The following is a 20,765-nucleotide window of genomic DNA, read 5'->3' as shown; positions in this document are numbered from 1 at the left end:
TTGTTCTATCTAAGTTTTAGCAACTTCAGTAAACCAAGTTACTCTGACTTTAACTTGATCATGACAAAGAGGATTTTAGCTATGATGAAGTTAGGAGATCCGTGAGTTCCGTTCAGTCAACATATTTACAAAATACAAATATGATTGACTAGTTTTCAACCAGCAGAATACAGATATAGAGCTTAGTAAACATGGTTTACTGAAGTTGCTAAAACCTTTGCCATTAAACTTGCCATTTTTTAAGTTGCAACAACTCTGCAAAATTAAGAACATACTGTATGACTTAATCTTAAGTTAACCTAACAAATTATATAAAGTCAACATAAATTTTGACTAATAGTTAGGCTATATTTACTTACAGTTTTTAAGACGATCGGTTTCCTGAATTTTTTAAAGTAAAATCAATTTGTCAGATTTTACAGTGTAGGAGTGAGACGAGTTAGAGGAGGCAGGGCGCCCGGGACAGCTGCAAAAAGGCAGGGAGACAGAGTTCAACGTGTCGGACCACAACAGCAAGCACTCAAACGGCTGCTGTCAGAAGTGGTCAGGGGCTGAGCCTTCCCAACAAACAGGGAAGATTAGCTTTGCTGAATCACAGGAAACAGTTCACTTTAGGACTCCATGACAGATGCCTTTAAGAACAGAGGACACAAGGAGAAAACTCTCCGCCATCTCAAAGAGATTAAAGGAATAGTTTAAGAAGATGCCTCTAAATGATTCGACTTGACTACAGCCGAGCTGGGCTCGCCTGGGTAAAGATTTGTGGTGATATTTCAGGTATAGAGCCGCAGCACCCGACTGACTTGTTTTGAATCCAATTGTACACAGCGGGGGAAATACCTGGCAGCTGAAAACCTCTCTGGTTCCTGTTCTTATTTGGATGATTGAGGGGGAAAAAACAAGCTGAGTAAACTTTGTGGATGTCTGGCAGGCACATATATTTTTCCATCACTGTCAAAACGCTGGATTGTTTTTCCTGCCCCACATCAATTCTATCTGTTCTTCAGTCTCGCTTGCTAAACTAGTTTCTGTTTGTCATTTTCTCTTTTCCTAATCTGCAAGACAAGGCAGCAAGGAGTCTTGAAATTCTCTATATTCCAGTAAGGGTGCAAACGGTCTGAGTTTAATGCTTCCTGACTGTTTTTTTCTGTCCTTTAGGGAGATTTCTTATACTTGCATTTCGTGTATGGTTTACATGCACATGCAAAGGCAAAAGTGTGCCGCACAGGGCCACCAAGAGGGGATGACTATATGCCTCTCTCACAAGGTCCACTTCCTGTGCATGTAAACTAAGCCTTTGCCCCCCTGGTGTCACTAGTCAAATTACATGTCACATTTCATATCCTATGCTGATAAAACAAACCGAGCCGAGCCATTGAGGGATTTGCATTGTGAAGCTTGATTATCAGGCTGAATTTTAAAGCAGCACCTCTCCGGGGCCAGTCTCTCCCAGCTCTTTGCCTTCTTAAGAAGAATAATAGAATAAGTCAATGAGGACGGGAGATGGGACCAGTTGTTTAACCTTGAAGACATCACTTAAAGAATTCCCTCTCCTTCTCAGCCTCAATCCAGGCCTGGTTGAGTATGTAGAGTCCAGCACCACTTTTCATCTTATTAGTGCCCTTGCTGAGATGGCGCTCCATCCCTGAATGATAATGCTGGAGGTAGTAGAGAGAGAGAAAGGGAGAAGGAAAACAGAGAGCTATGACAGCGAGTGAGCTGTAATCCTATATATGCCAGGGCCCTGGCATATAAACCTCTGAATATGTCTTACTCACCTTACCTTTCTAAAGCAAATTTTCCCACAAAAACCAATAAAGATTCTCAGTAAGGGGCTTCACTTCAGAGCCTTTTCATATCGTCACTTGGAGAGAGGAGAGCAAGAAGTTTTCTCATAATAGATGAGAAGATGGATTCTCAGTGGACCCTTCATTGTCTGGATATGTGCTGAGCACTAACGCCAATAAGAAAAAATTGAGTCCAATTTGGTGTCCTTGTGATATCTTGTCTGATATGGTCACTGCGCTGCAATGTAGTCATGTCAGGAAAAAGTCCCAGGTTTAATGATAGTCTCAATGACATGAGTGTCATGACAGCATGATAAAGACAAAAAGAAATTAATGGGATCGGCAGGGCAGACTGATCAAGAGCAAAAGCATGCTTTGCACTTCCATTTCAAAACATTGGAGGGATGAATAGGACATAATTTGCTGACAAACTCCTGCACACCCCTTGACTTGCAAAAGAAATGCATTTATTGGGACGTTTTGGTAACTAGACCTTCATCGGAAAAACAGTTTTGTGACAAAGAAGCACTCATAGAGTACTTTTACACATACAAAATAGTCTTGTTTTTGCCCTTATTCTGAAAAAGACAACATTCCTTCTAAGCTCTTAAAATGTCTGATGAAAATGAATATTCCACTAACACTCCTGTGAACATGCTGCCATGCTTATTCTGATAAACATGTGTTAACATGTCTATCACATCAAAAGACGGAAAAGTAAAGCAGCTGGAGCCACATGTCATTTTTCTTCTTTGCATCAGAATAGGATTTTTCAAAGTTTCCTACCAGTGGTGGACTTGTTGGGGTTTTCTTTTGCATGCATCTCTGCCTCACGGCTCTGCAAACTGTTGGCGAGTTGGTTTGTGTGTAATGTATCCATGACAATGCACAGCGCCAACCATTAACAGACGAGAGGCCGTGTGCCGCAAATTGTGGTAAAATTGAATAGGCTATATACATGTCCAAATAATGCTTGTGAAACTGGAATAATACCTGTACATCCCACATGGCTTAGTCAGAAAAAGCTAAACTTGGAACATTTAAATTGAATATTCTGTTTAAAACGAATCTGCTGCCAAAATCAGAATACTGTCATATTAGGACTAATAGGGAAATACAGATGTGCATGTGACTGTAGCCACTATCACATGACCTTAGCTCTTCCTGCTTTTGTCTGATTCCCGCCTGTTTTCTGTCACACCTGTCCTGCATCAGTTTCATTAGTCCTTCCCTGCGCCTCAGTTTTTCCCAGCCAATCAGCTCCCTGCTTGTTCTTCCGCCTCATCACCTTACTCCCTTCACCTTAGCCTCTCCACCCTTTTTCTCCACCTGCACTTCACCCTCTCATCACTTCAATTTGTATTTAAGTCCTGATTTTCAGCTCTGTCTTAGATGCTTGTTTTGTTGATGTGGTCCAGTTGCTGTTCATTTAGATTAAAGAGTGATCTCTTTGAGTTTCTGTTGTCTCCTACATTTGGGTCAACCTGCTCTGCATTACATGACATTATTATGTATTATCACTTTAAACAGTCAAAGAACAGCCAAAGAAATAGCCTAGTCTCTGTAAAAATGGTGTAGAGAGCACAGTAGCAATAGCTTTTATTTTGGCAGCTTTGGGCCGTTGGTTCAATGGCTTATGATAACATTGAACTCACTAAAGTAATCATCAAGATCTAAGACCACGGTGTAAAAAATCAATCCAAAGTGGCCACAAGCGCAACAGTTAAGATTATCATGGAGTTGTACACAAGAAAACCGTTTTGCAAGATTAGCTAATTTTTCTTTCAGAATCACAGGTTCACATAAAAGACATTTACATCTGTGATTTGGTGCATAACAATAACCAGTGCAAAAATAAACTTAAAAAGCATATAAATTTAAATATAATATTTTGGATATGGCTAATGATCCCTTATTGCATTTTGCACAGAAAACTGTGTGCTGTTGAGATTTTACAACAAAAAGTTTCGACTTTTACCTTTTATTCTTTCTTTCAAATAAGATTGACTAATGCAACTTTTTACTTTTAAAACCTACTATGTATGATGCCTTACTGTTCCGTTGAACCTATTTTTAGCGATATTGCAGTGCTTTTCGCATTACTTAGTTACTTAGTTGTCTTTAGGGCATTAGTGAGTTCGGTTTAATTAGAGTGATAGAACTGACCTGAAATTAAGAAAACAAAACCCAACAAATCACTTTAACAGCACATTTTCTAGGTTATCAAGAGAAATAGCATTCCATTCATCTTCGTTTATTGGGGTGGAGGGTCAATGCTAATCGTGTTACATAAGGGTGGTACACTGACACTTTCAGATTGTGTTCTTTGAATTATACCTGCATTTTGTTCTGATCCCATTCTTTAGTTGATTGTGGAAAAGCAAAACTGCTCTATTACATCTACAATAGGAAACCCCTCCTCATTACACCTAAATATTCAATTGGGTTTCCTAAGGCTAAAAAGCTTTGCTCGGAGACAAACCCCTGAAATTGGGAATGAAATGTTCACTGACTTTTCACAAACTTCGGCCACTTGAGAGCAATTTCCAAACTTAAGCTTCTTTATGCATAAAAGACTCAAAGTCTATCCCCTTACGGCTCGGGGACAGGACTTGGTACAGTAGCAGCAGCAGCAGCAGCAGCAGCACTACAATGGGCAGGAGAAAAAAATGCATTGAACAATGTGTTGAGGAGAGAAAGCAAAAGAACTGATGAGACTTCTCTGTGCCCTTGGCATACTTAGAAAGGTATGTGGTTCAGTCTCTCTGCCCATTTACACTAGACAGAGCAAGGTGGTATTTCACTTCACACATACTGTACATTTCTTTATGGTTAATTTAATTCAGACTGGACACCCTGCTCCTTTTGGCCACTGTTCACTTCAAGACCATTGTGGGTCTGCTATTGAATGTGCTCATCTACAGAGGGTATATATATATATATATATATATATAAACCTCAGACAGCATGTTCTGGACATTCAGCTCACTATAAAAGACAGGTGGAGAGATGAAGGAAGAGCTACTGTGCCATGTACTTACAACGCAGTTCACATGCACACACAGTCATACACAAACACAGCAGTTGGTCACTTCATCTCTCCATCTTCAGCACTGTGCCTCTCTCCTCTGCTATTCCCTTCTCTCATAAACATAGCTAAGCCAGTGAACTCTCCCAAGTCCTTTTTCATCATATTCTAGCACTGTCAGGGCTGCAAAGGGCACCAGCATCTGAGAGAAGCTTTCCATTGAGGCCTTTGGAATGGATTCACTCCAAACGGCCTTTTCATTCTGCAGCTGCGATGGATTAGCTCTGCCATGGTTCCAGATGAGGTTTGCCTTCCTGATCTGCACGCCACGCCACAGAAAATAAAGCCACACCACCGAGATCAAGAAGGAGAGGAAAAAATAAAATTAAGGGACGGGAATCGCCCCGGCGGCTACCCAATGGTCGATGATAGAACACTTCAATATTTCATCACATGGTCATGCATGGACACACAAACACGGACAGCGGCCTGGGAGCAAACGCCCACAGGTTTTATGTAGCCATGTGTGAAATGGCAAGAGCCACACAACAGCACTCCGAATTAACCATTGGAGGGAGAAACAGAGGAGGTTCATGGTTGAGTGAGCACATCATGTTCACTTAATTCTCACTCATGGGGATAGTGAGCACTAAAGACAGGAGAACCCGCAGTAAGACGCGTGTAAAGTAAGATCACACCACTGCGTCACAATTAAATCTTTTTCACACCTTTAAACGCACCCTCTTAATCTAAGTTGGACTAATTGATGGACACCATCGGCTTCCACCCTTAATGAATGAGCGGCAGATGAGTCGACTATGACGGAATAATTCGCCGCATGTTACTCGCGGCCATTTGATTCTCATTCCACTCTTTGCAGCACTCATGCAGATTCGATTAAACTTGTGCATTTCGTGTGAATCACTGGACAATCAGAAATAAATTGGCGCTCTTTATGGTGACAACACAGATAAAGTGATTTGAGTGGCTTGAATTTGCTCCTCAGGCCAGCCAGAAGACATTTCTACTCCGGTGTCATCTGCAGTTTATTCCAACACATCAAAAGATCCTGCTCTGACTTTGCTGAGGTCTTCAATCTGTGACTGCAATCACAGCTGCAGTAATTGTCTATAAATCCCACTTGTTTCCAGATGTGTTCAAGTGATTTTATTTAAATAGTCCAATATCACAATGGTCTGCTTTATGTCTTTTATTGCACAAGATGTGTTTAATATTAAGAGGCTATTCATGGCGCAGCATGTCTTATTTGCATCTCTGTATCACTGCAAGGAATATGCTAATGTCTTCTTTTTCTTCCTCCTTTCCTTCAGCCTGTATGCTAGAGTGCCCATACACTAGTTTCACAAGGTTATGATGCTCCAGTGGCCCGGCGACTGTGAACTGTCACAAGCAATCAGTTATGATGGAGCCCTTGTTTCTGCACAGACATGCAGCTTTGGCAGGGCTGTGCTAGCGACTGCCTCTTTTGAAACAGGCCAGAAACGTGCAGATCAATCTGCTCAGTCGGCAGACAGAGAGCTGGAAGCTGGAAGCCCCGTCGCACTGTGATCCAATATTTACTAGTTGGGAGAGTACATCGTGACACTCCTTGTTGATGTTTTGTATTCATCACAACACTGCACTGATGTCCTCTTCATTTTTGACTGTCTTTAGCGCAGAAATCATGCTCCGTCACACACACACACACACACACAGAAACGGGAACCCAAACAATAAACAGCTGATAACAGGGTCCGAGTGGACCGAAAAGATTAGGCAGCACATAGGTGCCAATTAATGCTTTTCTCTGGGCTCTTCAGAAATAATAAAAGGCTCAAAAGTGTTTTCTTTCATGAGGTGTCTGACCTTGGTTAGGACAATGCAGTCAGCAGCTCCTATTAAGGAGGACTTCAGAGTTCTCTCTTTTTCTTTTGGACCCAGTGAAGCCAGGCCAATGCAGCAACTTCCGATGAGGCACGATGCGGATGTGCTATTCCAGTTCAAGTAGGGGATTACTGATTCAGTGATTACGGGTATTGTAGGGGAGTCTAGTGAATGGCCAATAGCTAGCTGAGTGTGACTGCAACGGCTGCAGGAACATGGCTGTAATGGGCTTTGTGGGAGAGATTAAATATATATAAAGGGAGAAATGTAGAAATGAGAAAGACAGAGAGGGGGAGGAAAAGTAAAAAATGCTGACTGCAATGTAGGAGATCTTTAGAGGAGACAAGTTTTGAAAATGCTCTTCCTTCTCCCTCTGTACCCATTCCATCCCTGCCTTTTCTCAACTGGTGCATGAGAGTAAATGACATCTTCAAATGAAATATAATGTCTGCAACAAACAACGCAATCCACTCTCCTTGAGAGGTTTTGCTCATTGAGAAAACAAAATGGAAAGCAGCCTTCACATGGAGTTGAGCTGCTGGCAGACGTATTCCTGATGCACCTGAGATGAATAGTTCACAATGGCAACTAGCCCCCCTGTTCATTTTACTTAAAATGCACCACATGCGCAGGCTTTTTCTTATCAGAAACAGTTTTTCTTCACACAGAGCAGAGCAGAGCAGCAAATGCGTCTAATGCACCACTAAGATTTTGTGTCTCCTCCTGTGGAGCCCCTCGTCGTGTTTATCGTTTGCTTTTTTTTAAAAAAATTTTTGGTCAGCCAGCTCCTCTCGTTCATCACAACGCAGTGCCTGATATCATCTTCAATAAGGGAACACAGACTTTGGCTGTCATTGTTGAGTTATAGTGCAGAAACCACCATGTTATTTGAACAGTGGTGAACAGATGTGCGGAGCATAGATGGGCTGTCATGTTGCATCAGGTCTGCTGACCAAAAAAGGCAGCTTGATCTATGTGCCTTGCATACGTGGGTTTGCCATAAAGCTCACATATAGGTCAGTGTCGCACAAATTATTCTGAAGCCCATTCTTGGCTGGATTGTTAATGGTAACATCATGCTTTTTATTGCTCAAGTGTAAATTGTTTTTATAGTTCTAGAAATGTTACTGTCAACAAGATATATGTGTTAAAGCTTTATGAGCAATCTGTATGTCCATGGTATGTGTAAAGCATTTCTGCCAGTATGAAAAGCATCATCATTATTATGCTAATACAGATCTACACATACAGTAATTCTGTGTTCGCTGTTTTTTTGTTTTGTTTTGTTTTAATAACTGCAGGCTGTAGGGTGATGTTATCTTCAGGGTGCCATGACAGTCCATTCATTTTTTTATTTTTTTTTAAAGATTATTTTTGGCATTTTAGCCTTTACTAGACAGGTCAGATCGGTAGCGTGAAAGGGGGAGAGAGAGGAAACGACATGCAGCAAAAGGCCACGAGCAGGAGTCGAACCCAGGTCGCTGCGGAAAGGACACTGCCCCCACCCATGAGGCGCCCACTTCATCCACCCAGCCACCAGACGCCCTGACAGTCCATTCATAGTCATTTCAACTTAATCCCTCTTCTCACTTGCAATTTATCACATTTGCCGCTGAACATTGAGCTGATAGATAAAGGAAATCAATAAGAAATTTAAAGACCCCAACATCCACAATGGAGGTCTGAACACACCACAAACTGTCAGTGCCAGAGAAATCATCATATGTGCCAATGTAAATCTGTGAAGTGATTAACTGATCCTCCAAATAAGAAAATCTGTCCCTACACTATATTCTTTTTTTTCTTATTCTTTTTTCCTATATTCCATAGCTGCTGAAGTGGCCAAATGCCCATTGTTTGTGAAAGATATATGGAGATCTGAAGCCACCACAGCAGCGAGGGAGGAAAGCTGTTGTTTTATCAAACAACATCTGCCAGCGTCATTGATTCCAAGACAAATAACACTCCGACAGCAACACTTCTCCTCAGGTTGGGTTTAAGAGGATCTTTTGATATTCTGATTAAAAATTCATTGTGTTGAATCTGCCTCGAAGTGTGTTCTATGTTTTCTAGTCTGCATCTCATTACGGCTTCAGCTGTGCGCTTGAATTTAGAATAAATAAACTTTTTTTTTTTGAAAAATGTAGCGGAGGGCATCTCATGGCCAGAAAATTAGGTCAAATAAATGTTCCATTTGAAGGTTTGGCCTTTGGAATTTTTCCAGCCTTTTATGCATTTTGTGTATAAAAAAAGCTTTAACCTTATGTGACCACAACAAACAGTACCAGTGGTTGTAGTCATACCAGCAAGACTTCAAAAAAAAAAAAAAAAAATAGAAAATGTAGTTATTAGTTAGTTAGTTAGTCATCAGTAGTTCATTAGTTCTAAATGTCAGCAACAAATGCAGTTTTTGATGTAATACAGAAGCAACTACTGTAGGACTTGTAGTAACAACTAATATTGGTTTTATGGAAATTTTAACGATAAGTCACACTGTTATTTCTAAAAGAATAATGATATTGACTCTGCCAGACATTTTTTAAGCTTGAGTCAGATCACAACATGTGACGGCATCTGACAGTAACTCCACCCTTTCTCTGCCTCATCCTCCTTTTATCTGAGCTGCGCTGTCACTCACTCCCTCCTGCTGACGTCCTGCTCCCCTCTCAGGGGCCCTGCAGTTCCCAGAGCATGTAACCTCATCCGGGGCCGTTACTGTACCACTCATCTGACTGCGGCCCCAGATCCAGTCACCTCGACGGGCCTCCGAGACCGCCTGGCCTGTTGGCTTCGATATCACACCATTACGTTACTCTGTGGTGGCTCGTGTTTCTCTCAGAGGCTTTTGCACAGTCATGGTGGTGATCAAATGCATTTATTTTTCGCATTTCAAAAAAATCCTACTCAAAAATCTAAAAATTGCTCTTGCACAAAGCGACACAGGGTGAGCCAGATATTTTTTACCATGACCTTTACTTTGGATGAATGATGAAGTGTGTCATGGGAGCTTAAGTACAAAACAGTGAAGATTTACTCAGAAATGTGAAGAGAGAGATGTGAGAGGGATGTGTCTGTCTATGCATGTGTGACTGCGTACGCCTACAGTGTCTGTGTGCGTGGCTCTGTGCATATGCGCGTATGCATATGCACATGTCCATAAACAAACCTCCATCTGTGCCTCCAACACAGCTGGACTGTGATGGCATGTCCCGGCACAACCCCCATAGCCTGGAGAACTCTCTCACTCTCACTCACTCACACAGTCAAACACTTATGTGCACACATGCTCTCTATAAAAGCAACATCTGAAACATCTTCCAAATTCTTTTCCCTCTACTTTGTCTTACTGCAGTCTTCATTTCCATCCTCCCACCACTCACTTTGCCCCACTCCTTCCCAGCTTCCCCTGCAATGTTTCTTCGGTCATACCTTTCAAGCTGAGTTACAGCCTGCAAGGACAAGAAGTGTGGCACTACTACAATCACCTGAGGAGCTTCTCTCGACCATAGCCTGTATCTGTCAGGCTCATGCGCTGAAAAAAGAAAAAGAAAAAACACGCCTGCCTGTCGCTTTGTTTACCATCCATTCTCACACCACCACCAACAACAGCCCCAAAAGCTATACAGAACAATACATGCGAAGATTTGGTAAGGGCCCTTTCGTCTGTGCTTCACAACATATGCCATTTGCCACATGTGCTCAGTCATGGCGTTGGCCGCCGGTGGAAAGACTGTGATTGTTTCTGGGAAACATGTGCAGAACTAGCACTGTCTGGGTGGGCGTAAAGGTCATTGAAGAAGATGCTTCTAAGAATGCGTTGTGTCTAGACAAAAAAAACAGGCTTGCACACAACAGTATGTTATTGAAGGTTTATGATAATCCTAATCAGCGATGTGGATATTCCACATCCATACACAAGCATTTGCTTCTTCCTGAGCCTTAAATTGAATGCCATGAATCTAATTAGGACACTTTCTGATCCTGATACCTTTGTGATATTGCTCACTCAATATTACAATTGATCGTCCTGCATCAAGTGAAACACAACATCAAGTCAAAAGTCTAGCATGACATGAGTCAACTGACATTCATGTAAAGCAGCTTTAAAAGAATAATTTGACATTTTGGAAAATGTACTTGTTCAATTAGAAGAGACGCCTGACACCACTCTCTACAAACGAAGCTAGTCTTCCACAAAGACTGGAAACCAGGGGAAACAACCTGGCTCTGTCCATCCCAAACAGAATATAACTGCACATCTAAAGCTGTGTTTCCAAGGATAGTGAGGGACATTCTTATCCTAAACAGTCCCACTCCTTTTGCCTAAACCTAACCATTCCAGCCAACGAAGGCAATGAGTACTAACTAATCATAGGAAGAGTAGGGCGGGTCATTCCTCCACTATCCTAGGATTCGCAAATTTGCGAACCAGACTGTATCAGGGCTGGGACAAGTAACTTCCTAGAGTCTCCTCTTGTTTCCCAGCAACAAAGAAATAATCAATACCACTTGTACAACAACTGTTTTTGTTTGTTTGTTTTTTGTTGTTGTTTTATTTTTTATTGTCATTCTTACATTCTGCATTTAAGAAGTGAGGCTAGGCTAATCTGGAGCCCTTTCTAGTTGCCAAGCTAACTGTTTCCACCTATTCCAAGTCTTTGTGCTCCACTAACCTGACCAAATGCTAGCTCTAGCTACATATTTACCTTACAGACATTGGACAGAAGTGATATTAAAAATTGTAAAATGTGGAGTTACCAAAGAGTATCAATCATCTCATCTAACTCTTGGCAAAAAAAGCAAATAAGTGTAATTTCACAAAATGTCAAACTACTCTTTCTCTAGTCTTGTTTTCTCTCCATTTACAGTAAGACACATTGCGCCCGTCTCTGCTTCTCTCTCTTGTCCCTCTGCTTTCTCTCTTTTGACAAATGCAAATCACAGTGACTCTTGTTACAAGACTCATGGGGCAGAGCGGTTTCGCCCACAGTAGCCAACAGCGGTGGGAGACGGTGGCTGAACTGCACAGCCAAAGTAGCATCTGCTACTGCCAGGGTTTAAAGACCTGGAGGATTCAACGAAAGAGGGGCAGGCACACGTAAAAAGGCTGGCAGAGGGGACACAGACCATTAGCTTAATGACAGAATGAGGAATGAGGAATAGGGAGATGAGATTCAAAAGCCAAGCATTGCAAAATTTGCCTTTAACAGGAATCAAGGCGAGTAATCTAATAAATAGCATGGCGAGGAGAAGCAGAGGGGGGCTTGATGTTTTCTTCGCCTCAGGTAAAGGAAGACGGAGAAAAAGAAGAAGGGTAAACAGGAGAGAAAAGGATAGCAGTGTCATTAAGTTGGCTAGCCATGACCATCGGGAACATTAATGCTGTCTACTCTGCTTTCTTCAAACTGGTACCCTTCGCTTTGAACTACGCCTGTCTTCTCTGTGAGCATACCTGACTCCTAGTTTCCACAGCTATTATGGACCCTGCACTGGTAATTACACATTTCACAATTTCTGATGTCACTTCAAAGCAACAACAGTTTTGCCACCAAAGCACACACCATGCCTCTGCAGTACAAAGCCAAGCCTTCAGGATTACTGAAGCCACACATTGTTTCGCTGCTGGCCACTAATTCAATTAATAGCATACAGTTTTATACTGACTTAAAAGAAATTGTTCTGACACAAGACTGTGCCTTCATTGCACCTAAGGATTTCCATACTTTATTTCTGAAGAGAAAAATAAACTAAAGCAAGTTTAATTTGCATTACTGTATGCACGGCTGCCTCTATTATATTACTTTTAAAGGATGTACAGCAAACGAGGGGGAGTGATCTACATTATGAGTCACAGCAGAGGGCTTTGGCAGCATCCATCCCAGAGTAAAGAGAGAGTGCACACGAAAGCACATCAGCTTCAAGAAAAGTCCGAACAAGACAAAACAAATGCTGTCATTTCGACCACTCCGCCAGGCCCGAGGCAGCCAGAATTCATCTTGATCAAAGCAATGATGCCTGTCTCAAAATAGATTTGCTCACCAAACCCGCATAAATGCCACTTTTGTAGAAATCGGAGTTCAGATTGCCCAATCATAAAATAGATGTGTGCTACTGCTGACAAAGGTCTGAGTCATCCACACAGGGCTATTGATGACAAAGGAAATTTGAATGTCCACTAAATAATTGTGACAGCTTGCAGAACAAACAACAGCGCTGACAAATCTAAAACTCAGAACACAGGAGGTCCTCACTCACCAGAGGCAAAGCCTCAAAGGCCTGGAAGTCAGCAGATAAGTGATATCTAATAACCGTCATCTCGATTTTGTTCGCTGCATTCGTGGAGACAATCTGAGGTGCTTATGGACTGTTGTGAGCTCAGCAGGAGCTGTCGGCGGTTTGCGAGCTCAGCTTGACAAGAGTCTCAGGGCACTACCTTGAAAAAGTCTTAGATCATACATTACACAAATCAGATTCTAAAGAAAACTGCAGCTCAGACTGTTCTAAACCTCCTCTGCTCAGAGTTTGTTGACTATTTTACAATTAAGCAGAGGGCTTTTAGTGTGTTAAGTATACAACTTCTTCCCGTATCGTGTAGCACACTGAACATTCAGCACTAAAGAGAAATTTCAAGCAGAGCAGATTATTAATATGCACATCAAAGCGAGAGAGATGCTTTCACCAAACATTATAATGACATTTGACAATCGCTCTACTATTTTTGCATCACTGAGGGATAAATTTCTTTTAAGCATGGGTTTCTTTGCATCATTAAAAGCTCATAGTTTTCTTGTATCTGAAGTTCAAGGCAGTCCTGAGACAGTGCTCTTGATGGAGATGCTCAGACGTGGCAGCAAGAAACAAGAAACGGGGCCACGGCTCCCACAGGAACCCCTTCCTCTCACTAAAGCTCTGTCTGCCCCTGAATTTAATTAGATTCTGATATCAAGCCTTTTTCTCCTATGCTTCCCTTCCTCTTCAACATGCGTGAAATTGCACGGCACTATCTATTATTTATTCACTCTCATTTGCTTATTGTTTCTTATGGATGCTTTCGTTAGGGCACTTGCAGCTCTGCTGCCTGTGATACGAGGCTCCGCTTTATCTCCCCTCGCTGCTCAGACCCACCTCCTCTGCAGGTCTGAGCCCAACTCATTTGCTGGCGTTGGTTGGGGAGCTATGGATTTTTTTCCCCCTTTCACCCAATGACAGCACGGTGAGGTGCTATGAGGGCTGGGTGCTAATGAGCTGACTCTGCAATGCTGGGGGAGATGCTCTGTAACACAGGGGGAGTCAGAGGACGGTGCAGGAGGAGATGCTCTGGCACATGGAGAGTCAGAGGGGCCATTATGACCGTGCCACACAGGGGTTAGAGGGACTCAACCGCGCCAGTCAGACAGAGACATGTGTCTCTGAAGTCAGCCATTCTGCCAAACTGAACTCATCATTTGAAAATGACATGAAAAAAAAATAACACACTCGACTCCACTTCTTTCCCCGTTAGTCCACTCTGTTTTTGCTGGTTTCAAGAAACTGCAGCCAGTGGGAGGGGGTGAAGAAAAAAAGAGGTTATTTGTTGTAGCAGCCACTGCACCAGTTGCACCATGGGATGCACCATAACCACATAATAGCACCCAATGGAGAGGAAAATTCAAGAATTGTATATAATGGATACCAATTTATATCCTGTCTTCTTGAATAGTACCATTTATGAGATAAAAAATAAAGACACTTTTAAACCAAGTTATAAATTCCACATGAACTAAGCACTGAGTACTTGACACAGGCTTTGTGTAACTGGCTGCAATCGCAAGGCTAGCATGTGTACAGCATGTTACAAAAGAAACTTATTTCCCAATGTTTATGTATTTTTAATATATCACTCAAATGAGAGACACAAATGTTGTTAATGTGTCTTTCAAACACAGCTAACACATTATCAGTAGAAATAAATATTGGTTTTTTTTTAACAGGATGTTTGCATTTTGTGATAAAAGCCAACAAAATCACATATGTGGCTAACACTGTGCACATTCATCATTAAATCTGCATTTGCACATCCATTCCATTGAGACTTCATGACCCAGAGTGAAGTGAGATGAACTTGACTGCTTCCCCTGGATTGAGATGTAGCCTCTATAAGCTCCATACTGGATGAGTTTGACATAAATAATTCTGCTCAGCTCTGCTGTGGTGGACAGGAGTTAGGGGGGAGATGCTGGACATGACTGAAATAGAAGCACACTTACACGCATGGGTGACTGAAAAGCTGTTGGACGACTCGAGGTTGTCGACATTGTAGTTGAGGTGGAAAGGCTTTTCAGTGGTGTTTTGGTTGGTGTTGTAGAGTTGGACAGCGAACCTGAACGCGCTGTGCTCCTGCACCGTGGAACGCATGAACAGTCCCCCTTAAAGAGATGAAAAACCAAAATCAGACAATCGCATCTGTTCCTGTTTAGCCTGCTGTCAGTTTGGACCTTTTTTATTCAGTGACGTGGAACTCCATATGTGCCACTGTAATAGAAAAGGGCTGATTCGTATTTGAAAGAATAACTATCATGCATTTTTGACCAGTGCGCCTGTCTGTAACTCTTCAGATCGAGCCGGGGAGCTGACCGTCTCCCGCGTTCCATATTACACACTTACTCTCAGCCAGTGATCACAATGACACAATCAACACTAGATTAAGCTGTTATCCACAGTTTTACACAATCAGATGCTTTAAGATCGCAGTAGAGGTAAAAATCAAGTTGTTCTATCGTTGCGCAGAGCTCCGCGCTCCCTGCACATCTCTCCGTTATTTGCAATCTTTGTCCGTACAAACCACAATCTGCAGCCGTTTCTCCTAAACACAGCAAAGACACTTACCGATATTAATCTGATTGGGAAATCCTGCGAATGATCTGTCAAAGAGCCACAGTAGAAACAAAATTACGCGTTGTGCCATTTTCTCCGACCTATCTGTTCAACTCCTCAAAAGGGTCTGTCTAAGCAAATTCATATGTTCTGGATGGAAGCCGGGCGCGATGGAAATCCAGTGGATAGATGATGGTCGCTCACAGTGCACCAATTAGGTTCATTGAGGTGCAGCCCAGCTGCAGAGCATTTTTTGCAACTAAAAGAGAGGCGCGCGCGTGAGAGAGAGAGAGTGAGAGAGAGAGAGAGAGAGAGAGAGAGAGAGAGAGAGAGAGAGAGAGAGAGAGAGAGAGGAGGAGGAGGGGTGGGCTGGTGTTGGGGGGAGAAGACGCTGATCTGAACTCCGATTGGACCCGTCGCGGCGGGCCAATGTTGGTCAAACTTGATCTGACGTTAAATTAAAAAGCCTCAGCCCGCTAGATTACGACGGCTCGGAAAAAGCGCTGCACTTGTCAATATTAGCCTTCTGTTCGCCGAATCAATAAGAAACACTGCAATCTCAGGTGGCCAATGACTGTGAATAGCCTGGCCACTTCCAGCTGCTGCCTATCTGGAGAAGACGCGGAGAGGCGAAATAAGGGAGCTGCGGTTATTTCCCACCACGGGAAAGTTTGTGTCCATGTTGTGTCTTCTATTTTCATTCATTCCGCAGTTTCGTTCTATCCGAGCAGCAATGACATTCTTAAGGTTAGGGAGAAGTAAAGAGATGACTGATCTTCGGGGAAAAGTTGACATATAATGCGTGCATACATACACGTGCGGATGAGGGCGGGAGGATGTGGGGACACACCGCCAACAGAACTGTCTATGGTGCTGAAAACGACCATGAAAAAGCTGAAAATGACTAATTTTTACAGCTCATTTTCTTTTCTTTTCTGAAAAAAAATACGTCTTTGGAGATTCGACCACAATAAAATCACTGATATCGCTCAGTCTTATATTATTTACTTTAAGTTTTACTCTGTCTCTGTTGAAACATCTATCATTTAGTGATTCTGCCTAAGAGAGGACAATTAAGGGATTAGTGGCCCATTTATCACCCTCAGCAAAGCGTTTTGAAAATTGAGTTTTTAATTGCATTGCAAATGGCTTCAGCTATTGATACTGCAATGCACTGAGGTTACTTTAACATGTGTTGCGGCGTTTTTTGTGCAGTTAAGATGTGTGCATTAACTTTGTGCAACCTGATCTTCAACTGGTAACTGTAAGAGCCAGTGATAAGGGCGCTGAGAAAAAATGAGGCTGATGACTGACCAATAAAAAATGTAGTACTAGATGGAAAGAGGGATGAATATCTGCCTGTATTAGGTTTAAAGACTCATTTGTGCTCAAAATTAGATACTCTGTTTCGTACTCTGCGTTTATTTTGTCTATGTTAGTACACGTTTTCTGAAAGCTTATAGATTTGGGCGACATGGAGGGATACGAGAGATTGTGGGAGCAGTGTGGCTGGTTCAAACGAGATACAACTAGATGATGAAGAGATTTTAAAAATGGTGGGGTAGAATGAATCGACAATATAGTGAAAACAATTCCCCATCCATGTTGAGATGTAATTAATAGCCTCACAGACAAGCTTCTACAATGCTGCCTCTGCTATAAAGGTACATTATTACAAACTCCTCCCACTTGCGCGTTGTTATTTGTGTAAAACTTCTGAATCTGCCCTCTAGTGCAATCTGTTGGCTGTATTTATGCTAAAATAATGGGTGCATGGAAATGGGCAGTGATGTTTAAAGAGTTTCAAATGAACGGATCAATTTTCGTACGTAAAAGGAGTATAAAAAAGCCTTGAGAGAACAGAAGATAACTTCATGTTTGAGATTTGAGAGATTAAAATGAGTTGGAGCCAAGCAACAACCTCCAGGGCTTGTAAATAAATGTGCCAAAAACTGCAGTTCCTCAAATGACCACTTGAGGCTGGCTCCAAAAGTGAATCAATCACCATAGACAACCCATGTTAGAAATGCCAACTTTACAGCAGAAATAAAGATGTTTACAGCTTGGTTGCAAAAAAAGGGGTTTGGTCATTATAGCTAATTTCAACATTCCTGCATGGGGTGAATTTTTGTATAACTCCAATAATAATTATTAATTGATGCATTGTGTGACAGGCTGTATGCAGATAGTATCCTTGGGTTCTCAGTCAACCCCCCCAGGGGTTCAAAACAGGAGTCCACAAACCATGAGGTTACGCAATGGAGGCTATGTCCATTATCTTTATACAGTCAGTGGTTCGATAATTTTTCACATTTATATGAATAACACAAGTGTATCTGGGACCATGTGTCTGAAAGTGTGGTGTTAATCATTCATGCCAAGCAAGTAATGATATGGTATGACCTTGCCATCAGAGGGGGGGTTTCCTATCTGAACAGGGTCAAAGTTGATCTCTATTCCCACGTCTCACTGGCTCTCTGGGGATGAATCTGGACTGACATCACATTGATTCTCTGGCCTCCACAGCCTCTGTGCCAGCACCGTAGGACGTCGGTGGCCTGACCTTAATGGCTGAAGTCATAATGACCAATGTCAAACTGTGACCCACTGCAGTTTCCATAAACTCATCACATCACACCTGCAATGGATATGATGATGACTGTTTTCGTGGCTAATAAGAGGCTACCTGTGATGTTGGTTTGCTAAAACGCTGTACAGAACAATTAAATTACGGAATACCAAAGGAGCCATTTAATTGGTCATTTACAGTGCATGCTGGTACTCAGTGTGAACTGAGCTAATCATGCATCATTTCAAACAAACCCGTAAAGAAAAAGCATTATTCCCTGCAAGGGAAGCCCGAGTATTTCAGATAAGGTCTCCATATAATTGATATTAAATGGTGATGATTGTGCTGCGTTATTTGCAATTAGGACATTTTGGCCATGCTGTGTTATCCTCCATGCTGAACCTCTGCAGGAATTCAATTTTGTCACAAGTGTAGAAATCCATATAGATATGATCTATATGAAAACAAATAATTATATGATATGCCTTTCTGGATTTGAAAACACTCACAGGAGTGTTACCCGAGCAGGCAAAGTGAAAAAGACTGAAAAATAGATGAAAAGATGTTGCCTTTTATCTCATGATGATGATGATTCACGGGCTATAGCTCTGAGCACTGCAAGCTGCACCAGCAAGAATTATTCATTTTCTCCCTGCCTTCTCTTCCTAACACAACAGGATGAAATCTTCATCTTCGCCTCTTAGAGGATACGTGAGCAAATAAGTTAGAAACTATAACATTTATTTAAAAAATGACATGTCTGTCTCTATGTGAGTTCAGCGGCCATGGCGGGTGGGATTATTTTAAGGTTTGATTTTCTCCTGATTACTGGATAATTATTGTCATCTTGACATAATAAGCTTATGCTTTCTTGTGATCACAAAATAATGACTTAACACAAGTGGTATTCTTGTGGTCATACGATAAAACATGTAAACATTTATTTTACTCAAAAGGTAAAACAAAAACTTTTCCACAGCAGACTAGTGATTCATAACCTTTATGGCATGTTACCGATATTGGATATTTGAGGATGTGTTTTACAGATGAAAGTTAAACTGTCCAGTCTAGTCAGACAAACAGATCAAATGATGATGTGGTGCTTACAGCACATTACACATAACCACATTGCCTGATGTTTCTTTTTCCCTATTTACACCGTGTCTGTCAATTCAAAGTAAAGAAAAAAATAGTAACCCAAAAGTATTATTCCCCTCTCAGATTGTTCAATTTGAAGGATTTTTAGTGGTCTTAGAAAGTGAAAGTACCATTTCTCAAGAAAAAACTGATGGAATAAGCATCCTGCTGTGAAGGTTATCACTTGATTGAGTGAGTGTTATCAGCCTCATGCATATGGATTAGAAGGGACCTGGTACACCTACTACTGGGATCAGAAAGCTGTTATCAGATCATTAAATGACCGTTATCAGTTGTCATCAAAAACATACTTACAAGCACATTTGTTGTCAGGCAGGAGCAAAGGAGAAAGTGATACAAAGAGCAACAAAGTCTGTGTAGGTTTGAGGTGGAGGTTGTGAATGTGTTAAGCACACGCAGGACTTTCACCTGTGAGTAGGGCTGGATGATGTGGAGAAAATCAAAAACATGTTTTTGACCTATTACCTCAATATTGATCTTTTGAAAATATAGGGTTGACTATTGGTGCTTTCACAAATAATTACACAATAAGAGTTTTGATAAATAATCATCTGTTATGTGGATCTATTGACTCAGAGGTTAAAGACAAATAATATAAAGAGTTTGCCATGGTCCAGACTTTTAAATCCACCCATAAATCCACTGAGTTGACTGATTTGACTGGCATTGTGACATGACATAGCGGTTTCTCATTCAAAATAAAAAACAACCAATCCACACCTTGCCAGGATAAAACTGTTGTCATGCTTTTGTCAAGCACTGCCAAGTGGTGCTCTGGAACTAAGGAGGAGCAATAACAACAATGGCGAGCGCTGAAGTCAAGGTAGATGCTGTTGTAGAGGCTGTTCTTAATCAACATATTTTATCAATATCGCTCAACATCATAGCTTGTATTTACTCCACTCTTAAAAGATCAACAAAACAGGTATGTTGGCATAAGTATGCATCAGTGTGGAGTTAAAATGGAGTTCGACTTAGATGGATACACTGTTTTCTAGTGATTGGTTAGAGAAAATCAACCCCCCACTTCCCCACAGAAATTGGTAAGAGTGGACGCAAAGTCAGACTGAATATGCAAACACAGTTTAATGAGTCGACAACTCTACCTGACATTAGGAAAATAAATGACTAGAACATTGTGGTTAGTTAAAAAAATTACATTACTTTACTGTAATGTAAACTTCATCCCAGGAAAGACAACATGAGAATATCTAGTCTTATTTCACAATATCGATACATAATATTGATATATTACCCAGACTTAGGAGACTGCTGTTCATATCCCATGTAAAACCAAAAGTCAGTGTCATGTTACATGACAAGTGTTCTTATTTTAACTTAAAACACAATCTTTTTTCAAAATGTAACCACATAGTTTTGGCACCCCAAAATACCAAAACTGAGAATTAAACTTTACAAGCATTTAATGGGCTAATAACAGCTTTCTGAACCCACTAGTGGGTGTACCAGGCCCCCTCCAACCCAA

At 41.5% G+C, this 20,765-nt stretch overlaps 1 protein-coding gene across 8 annotated transcripts in view; it reads right to left on the bottom strand.

Annotated features, from left to right (window-relative positions):
- LOC121947732 (glutamate receptor 3) overlaps nt 1-20,765 on the bottom strand; it is a 143,035-nt gene that overhangs the window by 83,633 nt on the left and 38,637 nt on the right. For 5 of the 8 annotated variants that reach the window (XR_015777291.1, XR_015777290.1, XR_015777292.1 and 2 more), the window contains exons 1-2: nt 15,565-15,825; nt 14,946-15,104 (exon numbers count right to left, since the gene is read on the bottom strand). Coding sequence is in view for 5 of the 8 variants with exons in the window: in XM_088081224.1 (XP_087937350.1) it covers nt 14,946-15,104; nt 15,565-15,643 (238 nt within the window). In the remaining 3 variants the exon portion in view is untranslated. Of the gene's footprint in view, nt 1-14,945; nt 15,105-15,564; nt 15,826-20,765 lie in introns of those variants that run through there. The other 3 variants (XM_088081222.1, XM_042492821.2, XM_088081223.1) reach the window with 3 other exon arrangements.

This window comes from Plectropomus leopardus, chromosome 8 (assembly GCF_026936395.1).
Source record: "Plectropomus leopardus strain MGB_pleo_1.0 chromosome 8, ASM2693639v1, whole genome shotgun sequence".
NCBI classification, from domain to species: Eukaryota; Metazoa; Chordata; class Actinopteri; order Perciformes; family Serranidae; genus Plectropomus; species Plectropomus leopardus.
Note: the sequence above shows the minus strand (reverse complement) of the source record. Positions and strands in the feature narration are given on the sequence as shown.